General features: G+C 63.3%; 1 protein-coding gene across 3 annotated transcripts in view; it reads left to right on the top strand.

The window, feature by feature from the left end:
- The window catches only part of COL5A1 (collagen type V alpha 1 chain), a 140,336-nt gene that overhangs the window by 39,849 nt on the left and 85,527 nt on the right, over positions 1–14,960 (top strand). For all 3 annotated transcript variants that reach the window (XR_008682561.2, XM_055401113.2, XM_055401112.2), the window contains exons 3-4: positions 80–293; positions 1,342–1,504. Coding sequence is in view for 2 of the 3 variants with exons in the window: in XM_055401113.2 (XP_055257088.1) it covers positions 80–293; positions 1,342–1,504 (377 nt within the window). In the remaining variant the exon portion in view is untranslated. The remainder of the gene's footprint in view (positions 1–79; positions 294–1,341; positions 1,505–14,960) is intronic.

Below are 14,960 nucleotides of genomic sequence, written 5' to 3'. Positions count from 1 at the left end.
TGGTTTGTTTGCAGAGAGCTGTGGCTGGGCAGGGTTGGGGGCTTCCCAGCTGCCTCCTAACCTCTGTCCTCTGTTCCAGCATCTGCGTTTCCCGAGGACTTCTCCATCCTAACCACTGTGAAAGCCAAGAAAGGCAGCCAGGCCTTCCTGGTCTCCATCTACAACGAGCAGGGCATCCAGCAGATCGGCCTGGAGATGGGCCGCTCTCCCGTCTTCCTCTATGAGGACCACACAGGGAAGCCGGGGCCGGAGGACTACCCCCTCTTCAGAGGCATCAACCTTTCGGATGGCAAGTACGTGGTACCGCTCGGCAACCCCTGCCTCCCCTGCCGGAGGGCCGGGTGGGTCACCTAAAGCCCGTGGGAACTAGGGACCTCGCAGCAGGATGCGATTTAGAGCAGGACAGTGTCAGCATGCCCACGGGTCAGAGCGAGCACTGGGCTTGGAGTCCGGGGGCTGGTCTGCGTCTGGGCTCATCCTTTGTGGCTCTGGAGACCTTTCCTCTCCCTGGGCCTCCATGGCCCCCTTGTAAAGTGCACTAAACAATATCAAACGCTAGCCTGTGAGTGTCTGCAGGGACGTGGGAGACTGTAGGTACACCCAACCTCTTCCAGAAAGGATTTGAGACATCCTTAAGGCTGCAGACACAAGGAGGGCACAGCACCCCGCTCCAGGACTGGTGCCTGGAGAATCCCATGGACAGAGGAGTCTGGCAGGTTACAGTTGACAGGGTTGCAGAGCTGGACACGACTGAAGCGGCTTAGCGCGCACGCAGGGGTGCAGTATGAGAGTGAGTGAAAACGGGGAAGCCAGGTTTCCCAGGACCCTCTGTTGGGTCCCTCCCGAAGCCCTCGTAGTTTGAGATCGCCCGTGTTGTGGCCCGCGTGTGTGAGGCCACATGCCGAGACCCTTCAGGAACCTAGGATGCGAGTTCTGCATTTCTCACTGACAGTCTGAAGCAGGTCCGTTGGTCCCCCATTCTCCTGACAGACTCGGTTTCCCCACAGCCTGCATTTGCGTTTGGGGGTTGGGCTGCTACACAGGGCAGTGCTACAGGGCCTCCCTGCCCTTGACCGGAGCCAGGTTTCAGGGCTGCGCTCCAGGCCTCACAGCTAACCTCACCCCAGAGATGAGAGACCTGACTTGAGGGCAGGGGTCTCCAATGGGGTGTGGTGTGGACCCGCGCCCATGCCTGTCTGACCGCCGTGGATCGGCTCTGAGCGACTCTGCAGAGAACAGATTTCCTCCTGCGTCTCCGGGGGCTTTCGGCAGAGACGCTCGTCGTGGTGCTTGGTGACACCGCCCCCCCGTCACCTGCTCGGGCTGTCTGATTCTTTGCAGGTGGCATAGAATCGCTCTCAGCGTCCACAAGAAGAATGTCACCTTGATCCTGGACTGTAAAAAGAAAACAACCAAGTTCCTGGACCGCAGCGACCACCCTGTGGTAGACGTCAACGGCATCATCGTGTTCGGCACCCGGATTCTGGATGAGGAAGTGTTTGAGGTCAGCGGGGGGCCGGGCCGTCCCACACCCCTGGGAGACACGCTGGTGTGTGGTCCCCGTCGGCGGGCCTGTCCTGCCCTCGGGGCCTGGGGCCAGCCAAGCCAACGCCATGTGGCTTGTATCCACGCTCCGCCGCGGTGGGGAGCCTGTGCTGACCGCGCTGCCTCTATGAAGGGCGGGACTGATGTCTGCCTGGGGAGACAGGCAGGCGGTCGGACGAGCCCTTGGGCTTGGAGCACACGGTGAGGATGCAGTTCTGGTCTCGTCCCTCTGCAGGCTCCTCCCGGGGCCACGTGGGTAGCCATGAGAGGCTCATGGGGACTGGTCTCGGTGTCGGCCCGAGGGGGCGGGACTTCCGGCCTCGGGCAGGTTGCTATGACGTTTGCACCTCAGTGTCTCCATCCGTAAAGTGGGGTCATGAATGCAGCTTCTTTACAGACCGTGGAAAACTTGGGTGGGGTTGAATGCAGTCAAGCACCACTGCCCGCTCCCAGCAAGCGCTTTACACATGTCAGCCTTGATCGCCGCCTGGTGTTGGAGCAGGTGGAAGGGTGGATGGAGCGCGGTCGGTCGGATGTGGGTTAGCGAGGAAAATCAGAAGAGCCGCCTCCGTGGAAGCAGGGGGTGGGGAGGACCAGCGCGTGAAGGTAGGCCTGCGCATCCTGCTGAGCTTGGCTGCTTTTCTGCAGAGCAGCTGTCCGGGGTGGCCACAGCCTGAGGGCCGCAGGGTGGGCTGGGCTCCTGGGCCCGGCTGGCGCGGCCAGATCTGGGATGTAATGTGGACACGCCCTCTGAGCGTGACTCCACTCTGACCACACTTGCCCAGAGACCTGGGATGAACTGCAGGACGGCTGGGCTGTCCTCACTCAGGCCTGAGTGGCTTCAGGGCTCCCCGGGGGACGTGGTGTCCAAGGCTTGGGGGTCGCACAGACTGGGATTGAGCTTTTTGCTGGTGTAGACTTCCTGCTGGTGCAAGGATCTGGGACGAGCAAGTGCCACTGGGGAGCTTCAGGACTCATTTGTAAAACGTGGGTGCTGGCAGCCTTGCCTTCATGGGGGGCTCACGGGGGCTCCCTTGTGAAGCGCTTGGCTTGGGGCCCTGCCCAGCGCCCAGGAGTCTGGGTGCCTGCCACTGCCCTCGCTCCTCTTGCTGGAAGTCTCAGTGCAGAGGAGGGTCCGTGAGCAGCCTGGGATTTGAACTCATGTGCCATGCAGTAGCTTGTCTGTGCAGGGCCTGGCCTGGATCTGCCTGATTGCTGGTCCCTTTCGTGTGCTGCTGGTGGGTCTTTTATTGTAAAGATTCAGGGGAAAGCTGTATCTATCTTAAGAGGATCCTATGCCAAATTCTTCTTCCCTGATTTTCTGAGCCGGAAGAGTTGTTTTCCCACGAGCACAAGCCTGTCAAGACTCCAGGGCTGTAGGGAGCCCTGGGAAGGTCAGGGCGGGCTCAAGTCCCAGCCGCTCTGTTTACGAGCCACGAGGTCTCCTCACCGCCCCAAGATGCTCGTGCGGGAAAGGGGTGGCTAAGGACGACCGAAGTTTCCGCCGCTGTTACCCAGGTTTCTGGTTAGAGAGGAAAACAGTTTATGATTTTCAAAAGAAGCAAATCTCAAATCGGATAGCCCTGGTTTTTCTCCTCTGCTTAGCCTTCTGACCGTCGGGGGAGGTCTTGCTCAGTAAGCAGACAGGCTTTTTGATTGCAGCTCAAAAAATAGGTTCGGAATTCCAGGAGCCCTTCTTCCTGGTCGTGGCTTTTGATCTGAGGCTGAGGGGCTGCCAAGCACCAGAGACTTCTGTTGACCACAAACTTCTTACATTGTGAGGGAAGCCGGAGGTGGGGTGCCCTCAGGGCCCCGAGCACCGTTTTTGCTTTTCTTCCTTCACAGGTAAATTTGGATGTGTGGTCCTCAGGTTCCCAGCCACCCTTTGTCTTGTGGCAAGTGAGACAGAATCTTTATTTTTATGTTTGGAAATAAAAATGATTTAACTCTTGACTTTTCAGCAGATTCCAAATAGCAGCATTTGCCATTTTAACTGTTTTGGTTCCTAGAGGCGTCTCCTTAGAAGGAGGAGCCAGCACCGTTGAAAACCATTTCCCAGCAGCCACACTCTTCCCCGGGGAGGGTGACTTCCCCTCATTAAAAGCTGGTTTGTCTTGAAGCTCTGCAAGCTCCGGGGGGGGGAGCCGGAAGGTTCTGGTACTTTGGTGGATGGCCAAGTGGCCGCTGACACAGACTGAGCTTTGCGATTTGCACTGTTTCCAAACGAGGACTTGCTGAACTCTAGAGCGTCTGTGGGGGGCACCAGGCTTTCCTGGGGTGCGTGTGGCCCCATGGAGGCCTCTTTATCCAGAGAGACAGAGCAGGGGGGTGGAGACCACAGGACCAAGGCAGACAAGCGCTTCCCGCAGTGCAGCGCCCGCTCTCAGGCAGTCCATGCCCTTCTGGGGGCCTCCCTGGTGCCGCCGCTGGCCTGGGCGTGTGACTGGGCAGGGAGCAGCCATGCCCACTCCTTGGGGCCCCCCGACCCCGGCCCTGGTGTAACCCTGCCTCTGACCCTGCATTTGGGGACACAGCGCCCCCACCCTTCCAAAACCCCCTGGGAGGAATGGGGTGAGCAGTGCGGTCCCTCAGACCTTCAGGCGCGTCCCCTCCAGCCGACAGCCTGGATCCCACCTCGGGCCTGGGGCCCTTCATCTGCAGAATGGGCACAGCAGGGCCAACGCTGGGGGTCCCGGGGTGCCCCATGACGTGTGTAAGACGACCGCACCGTGGGACCGTAGTGAACCACGCCCGCTGACGCCCTGGCAGAGTGGGTGGCCCATCGGCAGCACCCATCGGGGTCTAACCTGTCAGCCTTGGTGGCAGCCGTGACCGAGAGTCCCCCCAAGCCGGGGTCACGGGGTCACACGCTGTCCCGTGTCACACCTTGCAGCTTCAGTGCTGGCCGTGCTTCTTGGAGATGAGGGCCCCGCGCCATGCGGGGCTGGGCCGCCTGGGCTCACGGGCTCCCCGTCCTGGACCCAGAGACCCACGGGGAGGGTGGCGCTGGGTGGCCTCCACAGCCAGGGCGTGTCCTGGGAAAGGTCCCCGTGGGGGCCGCCCCTCCAGGTGCCCTGAAGGCTCAGGAAGGGGCTCGGGCTGGCTCCCCAGTCGCTGCTTTCCCACCTCGCTGACCTGATTGAGCCCCCGCCCTTGCCCACCTGTTCCCAGGTGCCTGCTTGCTTGCGCCTGCAGTGGCATTCCCGGGAGCTCCGTGCCCTGTGTCCTGTCCCTTTTCCGGGGGAGGGCCTGCGCCCTGGGACCCGAGAGCCGTTGGGCTTTGTTCTGCCCGCCGCGGGCCTGCTGTCCAGGGAGGTCGGGGGCCCTTCTTCAGAACCCCACCAAGAGTGGTCCCGCAGGCCCCAGGAAGACGTCGTGTGTTCACCCCGGGCTTAGGAACAAGCTCTGTGTTTTCGGAAACAGACGAGTCTGCCGGGGGAGCCAGTGCGTCTGGCAGGCGGTGGGAAGCGGCTGGTTTTCTTCGGGGGCCTGGGTGGGAAGCCAGGCAGGGCCGCCCGCAGGGCCCCGTGCCTGCTCACCGCTCTGCCCCCGCCGCGCTGGGTCATCCGGCACCAGAGAGGTTGACTAACTTACCGGAGGTCGCCCAGCGGGCTGCAGTGCAGTGATGTTGGTGCCCAGACCTGTTGCCCAGGGCCGGCGGCCTGTCCCGACGTTGTGATGGGGGGCAGGCACGACAGTCCCAGCCGCCCGGCGTCTACCACCCGACCGCGGAAACCAGGACCATGGCAAGCCAGGGCACCTCCCTGGTGGTCCCAGCTGTGCTGGCGGGTGCCTGGCCCTGCTCTGGGCCCATCATCCTGCACAAGCCCCGAGCACACCGGAGTCCCCTGGCTGGTGGGGTCTGGGAAGCCCTAGTGCCTGGCAGGCAGAGCTAGCACAAGCCACTGCCAGAGCCAGCCCTCCCTGCATGCCTGGGGCCCTCTGCCTGCCCAGCACCGTTCCCTGGTCTGGACTCTGAAGTGCAGGGCCCATCTGGTGGACCCTGCACCCCGCTGGGCTCCCCTGTGTGCCTGGAACTGGCTGATGCTCCAGATGGAGGGGTCTGCAGGGTGGGATGGGGTGTTCCAGAGGGTGGGATGGGGTCACATCAGGGCCCGGTGCTGCTCTGGGCTCCTGGGGGGAAGGACCGTCCCTCGGGTGAGCCTTGAAGGGGAGGGTGTTGTGGAAAAGGAGACCTTTCCTGGGGAGACAGGGAGCCAGTGAGTCCTGGGCCAGGAGCCAGATCCTCTTTTAAGGTGTTGAAAATTTCAAGGGCGACAAGACCAGACAGACTGTAAGCTGGAGGTTTTCTGTGCGAACCCCGTGGGAGCCAGCAGGCAGGGAGCGGCTTCGTGTCCTAGGAAGGGTCCTGCCGTCTGTCTGCCGTCCTCCACCTCTTGGGCGGCCCCGGTGGTTTATCTAATCCATGAGGCCCTTCTTCCAGGAGCCTGTCTTTTGCACTGACACCATCTTTCTTGGAATTCAGCTCTCCCAGGGCGGGAACTGGGCCACAGCCCGAGAAGCGCTTCCCCAGCGGTTCTCGGAGGCAGCTCGGGATCCCTCTCTCAGGAGGGCGGCGCGCGCTTCTCTCTGTGAAGGGCGTCTGGCATCAGGGCCTCGAAGCAGAGGGAGCAGTCGGTTGGTGTCCGAGGCCGAGGCTGTGACCTGTGATCCTGAGCCCCTCTGGGGACATCCTGTCCTGACCACCTGGCCAGGCCACCGGGTGCAGGACACTGGCTGGTCTGGTGGCTCCAGAGAGGATGAGGGTGGTGACAGGGGACTGCAGGCAGGGTAGCAGGTGGCTCCTGGGTCCGTCACGCCATGGGCGGTCTGCTGGAGAGTGTTCCTCTGCAGGCATGGCCAGGCCTGGCCCTGCTGGTCTGCTGGTGACCCGCGTTTGCACTTTTCTGCTCCCTTTCTGCCCACCATCCCATGGCTTTGTCAATGTCCCCCTAATGGCTGGAGAAGGGCTGCCATCACTCCCGGGCTGTGCTTTTTCCTTCCGTGGGAGGCGGTGCGGTGTGGGTCTGCTGGGGCCCGTCTGGGTTCACCTTCCGGTCCACTCAGACATCAGGGGGCCAGACGTAGGTGAGGCGGAGGGCATCTGAGGGGGCCAAGCAGCTCCGTGGGCTTTTTGGAGGCCGTCTCTGGGCTTCAGCCCCACTGGTTGACGGTGTTCACGGGCCAGGTGCCATCACCACCCCAGGAACACGAGTGTTTCTCCAGTGGGGGTTGCCAGGTCGGCCTGTCCTGGGTACGCAAGGAGCTGGGCTCTGGTGCCAGGCCGGGTGGGAACCGTGACTCCATCTGGACAACAGGACAGGGCGTTCAGGATTGATGCTGGGGTCCACTGCACACTCAGCCCCCGAGACTCAGAGCAGAGAGTTAGAGACCCCCTACGAGCGCTCTGCATGACCGTCTGCAGCCGCCTTACGACCACGTTCCCGCTGGACCCGGTAGCCCAGAGGCGGCCCTGCAGGTGGTTCTGAGTGCCGGGCCCATGTCTTCATCCTGCCCAGGCTGGTGTGGCCGCATGTGCCCCCCAGTGACTCCCAGGGTAGACCCTGACACTCAGAGGTGCCCAGCAGGGCCCAGGGTCTGCATGGAAAGGGTCACGGTCTACGTGTGTGCCTGGACCTTAGATGGGGTGAGGGGGCGGACGCTCCCAGGGCCAAGTCTTGGGTCCAGGACCCCCAAGGGGCACCTTCACCCCCGGCTGTCCCAGCAGGCTCCAGTCCTGGGCTGGGCCGGGCTGGAGGGCTGCCTTCACGCTGGTCCCTGCTCCCTCCTTCCCGTCCTGCTGCGCTTTGCCCAGGAGCAGCCCCTGCCGCCGCAGGCCCCATGCAGCAGCCGCCAAGCGCCCTGCGGGAGACCCTGGAGTGCGGGGGGCACACAGGAGCCACGGCCAGCAGCCCCTCTTGTTTCAACTCTGCCCACTTCACGGGGACCCGCCGTGGTCTCTGGGTGTTCCCTGGACCCCAGAAACAAGCGTCCTGGGTTGGGTCTCTTAAAGAGACAGGGGTAAGCTAGGTACCCGTTCTGGAGGCCAGAGATCTGCAGTGTGAAGTCGGTGGGGCAACGCTTCCCTGGGGCTCCAGGGAGGGTCCCTCCTGCCCCTCCCAGCTTGGAGGACGGGGACACGGCCCAGCCCAGCAGCAGGTGGGTAGTCCGGGGGGCACCACCTCAGGTGGCCTGGGGGCGGGCAGGGGCCCCTGGGGAAGTGAAGGCCCAGTGACCCCTCTGTGGGCGCCTCACCCCTCTTCCTGCTGCATCCCCACCGCCCTCTCCTCTCCTCTGTCTGCCTCTTTCAGGGACTCAAGTCACTGGAGTGGGGCCCATCTTAGTCCAGCCCAATCTCTTCTCCAGACCTGTCACTTAACTACACCTGTAAAGATGCCGTTTCCCTGGCAGGACCCGTCCCCAGGGGGTCCCTATCCAGCCTGCTGCTCAGGCCCGCGTGGGGAGGGGCTCTTCTCCCTTCAATGCCTGCAGGGCACCTGCGGGTTATTAAACACGTCTGCGGGCGTGGATATTTGCTTGGTTTCAAATTGAGGTCTTTCTTGGGTTGCCGAGTTGTCCACGGGGCCCGGGCGGCAGGAGTAGTCTCTTCCCGAGTGGGTGGTGGGGGCAGCCCTATGCACAGCTCCCGGCTTGAGTGGGCAGCTGACCAGCCAGTGAGGACCCTGAGCAGAGAGTTGGAGGTACGTTTCTGTCTTTTGGATCTCAGATTCGAGAGGGCCTGGGCCCTGGGGGCGCCAGGGCCACGACTCCTGTCTGGGGCAGGTGGCCGGCAGCCCTCAGGCTGGGGCGGTGCGTCAGCTGAGCCCAGGTCGGCCAGAGCGTGGTCACGTGCGGCCGTCCCAGCCAAGGGGCTTTCGTCTGGAATTGCCCCGCGGGTACACAGTGATTTGGGGGGGTGGGGTGCTGGCCCGGGTCACGCCAGGCACTCAGGATCTGTGTTGAGCCTAGCAGTGGTGGGGGCATCTCCACCCGGGCCGGCAAGAAGGGTCCAGAGAGACCCCACGGTGTTTTAGGCAGGCCCTCCTCTGCCCCGGCGCTGTGGGAGCAGCCCTTCCTGAGCCTGGTGGGGGCCTGCAGGTTTGTTCCATGGAAACAGTGAGCAGCAGGCCCACATCCCAGCCTGGCCGGGCTGACGCTGTGCTGGAGGCCTGCCTGGTGGCATGAGGCAGCTTACAGCGGACTCTGACCTGTGGGTCCCCTGGGAGGATGGCACCCGGGGACCCACAGGCCAGGACTCTAGGGAACTGTGGTGACTGTCAACTCTCTGGAGCCCCAGAATTCTGCAAATCAGTTGGTATAGATTATTCCACAAGCTAGTTCCCCTGGGCACCCACCGCTTCCTGCAGAGCCCAGCCTTGGTTTGCAGCTGGTGCTCCCTGGAGGCTGTGTGTGAGGCCACATCTCAGGAACTGGACGTGCGGGGGTCCCCGTGAGTCAGCCGCACCGTCGCACCCTTCCCTCCGGTGTCCAGCAGTGAGCGTTTGCAGTTGAGGTGGCAGGGACTGGGGGAGCCTGGGACCTTGGCTGGCATCGTACTGCAGGGCCTCAGTGCTCAAAGTGAGGCTGGATTGCAGCAGAGTCTGCTCAGGTCGGGGGTGCTGGGGGGGAGCCTGTGGGGCAGCCCTGGCCTCTAAAGTCGCCCCTCTCTGCCACTCCCCTGGCTGGCCCCCACGAGGAGTGTGTGTTCTGCATGGGAGTCCTCTGGTGGCTGAGGGTCTGCAGGAAGAGCCTGCATGTCACAGCCGATGCCAGGTTACTCCTGGTTCACAGAGTAAGATGCAGAGAGGTCTTTCAGGCTGTCTTCTGGGATTCAGTGAGAGCAAAGGTGGATTTCTGCAGTTGGGTTCGAAACAACCAGCTGGCAGGTGTGGGATGGGGCGGTGTGGGCGTGGGGTGGGCGTGGGGTGTTCACAGGAGTTGTGCAGCCTGCAGCGACCATGGTGTGATGTGGCGCCACAGTGACACCTTGCACATTGAGGGCAGGAGGAGGGAAGAGCTGAGCTAAGACCTGGAGTCGACCCAGAGCTGGTGCTGGGGTGGAGCGTCTCGTCCAGGCAGAGGTGCGGTGCTGGCAGAGTGAGAACCACGGGTAGGACTTTCACCATGAACGTCCACCGTGCGCCGCCTCCACCAGGGCCCAACCCTGAGGCCACCACCTCCAAGAAGGTCTCCTTGACTTCCCCAGGCAGGGCTATTGACTTAGTCTCCTGGGCAGCTCCTGAGGAATCAAGGAGAGCTTGAGATTTGAGCTCAGAGGCGCGACTCACCCCTCTTTGCGCCCGTGGCCCATGGTAGACCGGCTAAAAGTCCTAGTGAGAGGGCGAAAGAAGGAACAAGCAGAAGGCTGCCCGTGGCCCATTGTAGACCGGCTAAAAGCCCTAGTGAGAGGGCGAAAGAAGGAACAAGCAGAAGGCTGCCCGTGGCCCATTGTAGACCGGCTAAAAGCCCTAGTGAGAGGGCGAAAGGAGGAACAAGCAGAAGGCTGCCCATGGCCCATGGTAGACCGGCTAAAAGCCCTAGTGAGAGGGCGAAAGGAGGAACAAGCAGAAGGCTGCCCATGGCCCATGGTAGACCGGCTAAAAGTCCTAGTGAGAGGGCGAAAGAAGGAACAAGCAGAAGGCTGCCTGTGGCCCATTGTAGACCGGCTAAAAGCCCTAGTGAGAGGGCGAAAGGATGAACAGGCAGAAGGCTGCCTTCGGAGGGAGGGGCTGCGAGCCTCTGACAGAGACACGGCGACGGTGGCGACGACGTGGTGCTGATCGCCAGTGGTGGCTGTGACGGAGGTGGTGGCACTCACACCTGTCTTGGCCTCATCAGCTGCCAGGCCGGCTGGGCGTCCTGCACGTCCGACCACTTTAGCCACCGGGACACTGAGGTGTACATCTTCAGCTGTACTAACGTGTACTGAGGTACATCTCATTTCCCGCTTTGCAAATGCACCTGCGGCGGCCTGCAGAGACTCAGTGACGTGCTTAAGGGCACACAGCTGGTGAGGAGGGGAATCCTGTGCCCAGGCACGTGTGGTCACTGCCTCGCCCCTCCATGCCTGGTGCCCAGGCTCGTGCTTCTTTCTCCGTGGAGCTTGTCATGACACATGTGTCCCCACCATGTGGTCAGCCCAGTGCCCACAGGCTTGCTGCCCTGAGGGTCCAGAGAAGGGAAGGACAGGCCAGGTTTTCTCATGTGCCAGCCAGGCTGGGCTGCCCACCTAATGTAGCTGGCCGGGAAATGTCGTGAGCCCCGCCCCCGCCTTTATGGAGTCGGGTGGGCCCGTGAGCCAGCCCGGCCCCCGCCTTGGTTCTGCTGCTCTGCCCCTGGTCTGGGGATGAAGTGTCCTCCCTCTGAGTTCACAGAGCTGACCCTTTAGTCACTGCAGCCAGTTTCAGGGTTCAAGGAGGCTGGGTCTTGACCATTTGCCGCCGTCCCCGCCCCCAGCCCCTTTGTGGAGACTCGGGTGAGGCGCCCAGACCGGCATCGGCGCGGGGAGGGGGGTGGGGGGGGTGGGGGGGCACAGGTGAGACCTGGGCGGAGCCAGGGCGGCCATGCAGTGGGGGGAAGGTCACAAGCGCGAACCAGCAAGGGCCCTGGGCGCAGCAGGAAGTAGTTTCCAACCGCACAGAAGTATTTCTTCACCACTCACTCACCTGAGTGGTCTCCGATTCGCTCTCTCATGCCAAGGACGCTGCCAATACCGTGGAAAGAATTACTGAGAGCCCCTCTGGCTGGGCCCTTCCTTTTCCATTGTGAGACCCAGGATGAAAACTGTCTTGGCAGGGTGTGCAACGTGGCTTGCTGGGGCTGGGAGAGCTTGAGCAGGAGGAGAGCACTCGGGAGGCCTTTCTTGTGGGAAGTCTCCCAGGACGTCAAGGAGGTGCCTCGCTGAAGCCCCCTGCCTGCCCTGTGTGCCCTGGGCCAGTCCCACGTGTCAGACAAAGCAGGCTCCCCTGAGGAGGAACCCTCTGCGGGGTGGGCAGGGACCCCGTGTGCCCACCGCCCTTCTCTCGCTCAGAAGTAGACGGGCTCGGCTGCCCTCGCTCGGGCCAGACTTGCGGCCGGAACTGCTGCCGGAGCTGTGCTCTTGCTGTCGCTCTGTGGGCAGCTCAGCCCTCACGCAGCGTCGGGCGGGAGGCATATGTCCGTCTTCTCAAGTGATCATGTCTCCATTTATGCGTGGGAGGCGCTCCGGCTAAAATCAGCTGGAGGAACCACAGGAGAGGCCAAGTGCGTGGCCGGAGCCCCGGGGCCCGTCTCATTTAGCCGAGGAGGGCTCGTGGTGCCCAGCGGTCCTGGGGGGGTGCAGGATGAGGTGGCAGGCAGAGGGAGGGAGCGGGGAGCGAGCGGGGACGCTGCAGCGGCCCAGGTGGGTCCCCCTGGCCGGGCCGAGAGGCTGTAGAGCTGTCCAGCGGAAACTCTGCAATTTCCTCAGCTCACAGCAGGGGCGCAGCTTGGATGAAATCTCATTACGGGAAAAGGCAGAACCGATCCCCTCAGCAAAAACGCCCGCTCAGCCAAGGATGCTTGTGTGTGTGTGTGCCAGTGGCCCGGCCTGCCCTCGGCCAGAAGACGGACGGGCCACAGCCACCCTGGGTGCCGGGGCTGTGCGGGGCGTGGGATGGCCACGATGACTGCCGGGCCGGTGCAGAAGCTCCTAGGGCCTCTGCAGAGCCTCACTGACCTGGTGGGGCAGAAGCGCGGTGAGCGAAAGGAGAAGGCCCTGGCCGTCGTCAGCGCGAGGGAGGCTGTGACGGCCGCCGCTCGCCGGCCTCTCTGGGCAGGCGACGTGCCCAGCGCAGGGCATGGCACGTAGAGCTAGGGAGGGAGATTTAAGGGCATGGCCGGGCGTCGGAGATGTGGACGCTGGTGTCACCCATGGCCGTGAGGCGGGCGGGGTGGGCAGCTGCCCCGTGGAGGACTGCCTGGAAGGGGCGGCAGTGTTGCCTACAGGAGCTGGAAACTCAGATTGGCACAGGTGTGGGACTCGCCACTTGGCTCCAAGGAGACCAGGCTGCTCTGAGTCGGCACCGCCGGGCAGTGGCTCAGGAGCCCCTACTAGTGCCCATGTGGGAGTGCCCGCCCCCCCGAGCCTCAGTGGGCGCACCTGTGACATGGGGCTGGAGGAGAAAGGAGAGCCAGCTCCCTCGGGGAGGCCGTGGGCGCTGGGCTGGGGACGGGAGGGGCAGCGGCTCCCGGTGGGCACTGGGGGGAATCCACCCCTTCTGGGCCTGGGCGGCGGTCAGGACGGGGTGGGGGGCCCATACTGCAGCCTGGGCTGGGCTGTTGCTGATGGAGGAGGTGGAGTCGCAGCCCCGTGCCCCCAACTCCCCCCGGTGTTGCCCCAGCGCCCCCCAGAGGTCAGCTGCCTGCTTTGGACGGGGTCGCACTGACCTCATGGATCCTGAGGCCTGTGGGAGCCAGGGGGCCCCGTCGGGGTGCAGCGGGGCCTTCGGGGCTCACGGGCTGAAGGGGGAGCGGGCAGGCGGGATCCGGGCAGTAGCTTGCTGTGCAGGGTGTGCACCATTGCTCCGGGCTCTGCGGGACGGCTGTTGGGGGGACGGGAGTGCAGGGAGGGGGCAGCGAGTGTGAGTAAGGGAACCCCGCCCCGGTCACTGCGGGGACTTCTCGGGGGCAGAGGTGGCCCAGCGGGGACCCCTGGTGAGTGCTCCCAGCATCGTGGACGAGGGTCCAAGGCCCTGGTCAAGGGCCAGACAGCACCAGAGTCCCCGGGCGAGGAGGCACGCGGCGCGACCTTCCTGGTTTGACACCCCTGTTTCCCCATCGGTAATTGGGGGCTGGTGAGGTTCAGGAGAGACGTGTCTGGGGTGGGGGGCGCCCAGCCGTAGCCAGGGGCCAGCATTCCCCGGATTTGGGGCTCTTGGGCTGATCTGCTGCGGAGACCGAGGGACCCACCCCGACTGACGTCTGGTTCCATCTGTGAAATGAGACAGGTTTGGTGCATCGGGGACTTTGACTTTCTCAGAAAACCCTGTAAACTCATTCTCAACTCACATCTTTGGGGGCAGCCCGATGTTGAAACCTGCTGAAGACCCCTGGCTCCTCCGTGGAGAAGCCGAGAGGGGTAGGGTGGGGGCGCTGGAGACCAGTGGAGGGGGCTGTCCTGCTGACACTCTCAAGACCCCTAGGGGCTGCGGCTGCTGGTATCTCCCACCAGAGCTGCCGTGAAGACCCCAAGGGGCGGATGGTAGACCCCCGCCCTCAGAGGGACATGCCCACAGAACAAGCCGGTGTGAAAACCCATCCAAGGACTTGGCGAGGGAAATGGTTTTTCAACACGTACGGGCGTTTGCGGGGGAGGGTGGGTGCCGGAAATGAAGGGGGGTTCACGCTGGGGGGGCGCCCTTGCCTGATCACATGGTCATTGCCACCACCCGGGGGGGGCAAGGTGGGGACAGGCCTGCCCGAGGGCCGGGTCAGCAGGAGTGTCCCAGGGCCTGGGGTGCACGGAGGCATCTCTGCCGGGCTGGGCCTGTGTGTGGGTGTGGATGGCTGAGCCCCTGGCCTCCTCACCCCCTGGTGCAGGGCCTGGGAGCCCGGGTGCTGGGCCGGGCGCCTTGGGACACAGAGACGCTCCAGTCACGTCCGCAGCCCCGGGATCGGGGCTTTCCAGGGAGACAGGAACTGACGAGGGTGCCGGTTGCTCCATCAAGGGGTGCACCCCCTGCCCGGGGTCACGGCTGCCCCCACAAAGGCCCTGAGCCTCCTTTTTTCCAGTAGCTTCATTTGGAGAGCATATATTCCTAGGTGACGCTGGTGGTAAAGGACATGCCTTCCAAAGTGGGAGACGTGAGAGACTCGGGTTCCTTCCCTGGGTGGGGAGGATGCCCTGCAGGAGGGCATGGCAACCCGCTCCGGAATTCTTGCCTGGACGGGGAGCCGGGGCGGCTACAGTCCGGAGGGTCACCAAGAGCCAGACACGACTGAAGCGCACACGCGTTCAGGTGTCAAGCTGCCAGGCACGGGGAGAAAGTATTTTCTTTGAATTGGATGAAATTTGAAACGGGAGTCATATCGTTCAATAAAAACGTGTGGTTTTGACTCGCTGCTTTGTCATATGGTCCTCGTCTGCTAGAGTGTTTAAAGCGAAGGCTCGGACCTTCTGACACCCAAACAGGGAGAGGGTGGGGGCGGGAGGGCTGGGGCAGGGGAGGGTGGGCGGCGTGGGCGGCTCTGCCAGCCGAGGGAGCCGAGGGAGAGTGGGTTTGCAGGGGGCAGGCTCTGGCCCGGGTGCTGGGCGGGTCATGCTGAGCTGTGGGCTGTGGGGCCCTTCGCCTGCTCCACTCGCTGTTACGGGCCAGGGGCTGGGACAGCAGCAGGCAGCTCACCCCGCACGTCGCTGTCCGCAGTGGTGGTAAAGCAGAGCGGTGTTTGGGTGGATG

The sequence above is a fragment of the Moschus berezovskii genome, chromosome 11 (assembly GCF_049115385.1).
Source record: "Moschus berezovskii isolate FMDL1 chromosome 11, NW_MosBer_1.0, whole genome shotgun sequence".
Lineage (NCBI taxonomy): Eukaryota > Metazoa > Chordata > Mammalia > Artiodactyla > Moschidae > Moschus > Moschus berezovskii.
The sequence above is the reverse complement of the archived record's forward strand: the minus strand, read 5'-3'. Positions and strand labels throughout refer to the sequence as shown.